General features: G+C 32.0%; 1 protein-coding gene across 1 annotated transcript in view; it reads right to left on the bottom strand.

Moving 5' to 3' along the window:
* LOC112459067 (uncharacterized transmembrane protein DDB_G0289901-like) overlaps nucleotides 1-598 on the bottom strand; it is a gene marked incomplete at its 3' end in the record, with an annotated part of 3,466 nt that extends 2,868 nt beyond the window's left edge. The window contains exon 1 of the mRNA XM_025022966.1: nucleotides 417-598. Within this exon, the coding sequence (XP_024878734.1) occupies nucleotides 417-548 (132 nt within the window). The remainder of the gene's footprint in view (nucleotides 1-416) is intronic.
* Between the last annotated feature and the right edge of the window lie 383 nt (nucleotides 599-981).

Raw genomic sequence — 981 nt, 5'->3', positions numbered from 1 at the left:
TAGGGCCAAAGCACATAACATGGCGTAGCGATATACGACGGTCGTAGTCCTCGACCTGACAAATCAGAATACGCCAAAGCTTGTGCGTTACTTACGTCCACGACTACGACTGTGATACGTGCTTTGGCCCTTACTAATGTTTTAAGTAAATTGGTGACAAATTACGATATAAAGTTAAATTAAATTTAAACAGAAAATTTAAGACATATCAGATAAGATTTAACATATAAAATGCATTACTTTTAATATCTACGAGATCTGATTGCAACATTTGTTTATGTCAATAAAAGTATAGTCATGAAAAGTTTCTGAAGTTTTTTTTGTAATTAAAATCTGACTTGTATAAGATTCTAAGATAAATTGTTACGAATTCAACGTATACAGGGAATAACTGCGATTGAAGTAGTGAAATTTACCTTGAAAATAGTTCTATTAGAAATGAGGCAATCGCCTTCTTGTCGTTCACCCATGGCAAAGTCATCCTGATAGTCTATGTTTCTGCAGGCAGCCAAAGTAAGGCACAGGAGCACAGGAAGTGAAATCCGCATCTTGTGAAATTAATTGTGAAACCGTCTGTTAACTAAAACCATACTGTTCAACCGACAGTCGGCGAACGTATTTATATCTTCACGTTATCAAATCTCATGCTTGGCTCCACAAAGAATCGCATCATATTAACTCGCAGATTTCTATCTGTCGACAGTGACAACAGCTTACGTAAGATTATTTGTTTCATCTTCCGTTATTTCCCTGCAGTTTGTAGAAACTCTTTTTTTAGTATGACACATATATTCATCTTGTTCCTTTAGACAATGAGAAAAAAGAGTAATACGCTAATTATCTAAATGTGACTACACTCCGGAAGATTTTATAGTTTTTAATTAATTTAATTTTATCTAAAAAAAAAAATATATATATATATATATATATATATATATACATATAATGTATTCTATATATCTAATGTAATTTTATATATCT

This window comes from Temnothorax curvispinosus, unplaced genomic scaffold (assembly GCF_003070985.1).
Source record: "Temnothorax curvispinosus isolate PA1 unplaced genomic scaffold, ASM307098v1 QBEX01009494.1, whole genome shotgun sequence".
NCBI lineage: Eukaryota > Metazoa > Arthropoda > Insecta > Hymenoptera > Formicidae > Temnothorax > Temnothorax curvispinosus.
This window is presented reverse-complemented; position numbering and strand designations above follow the sequence as displayed.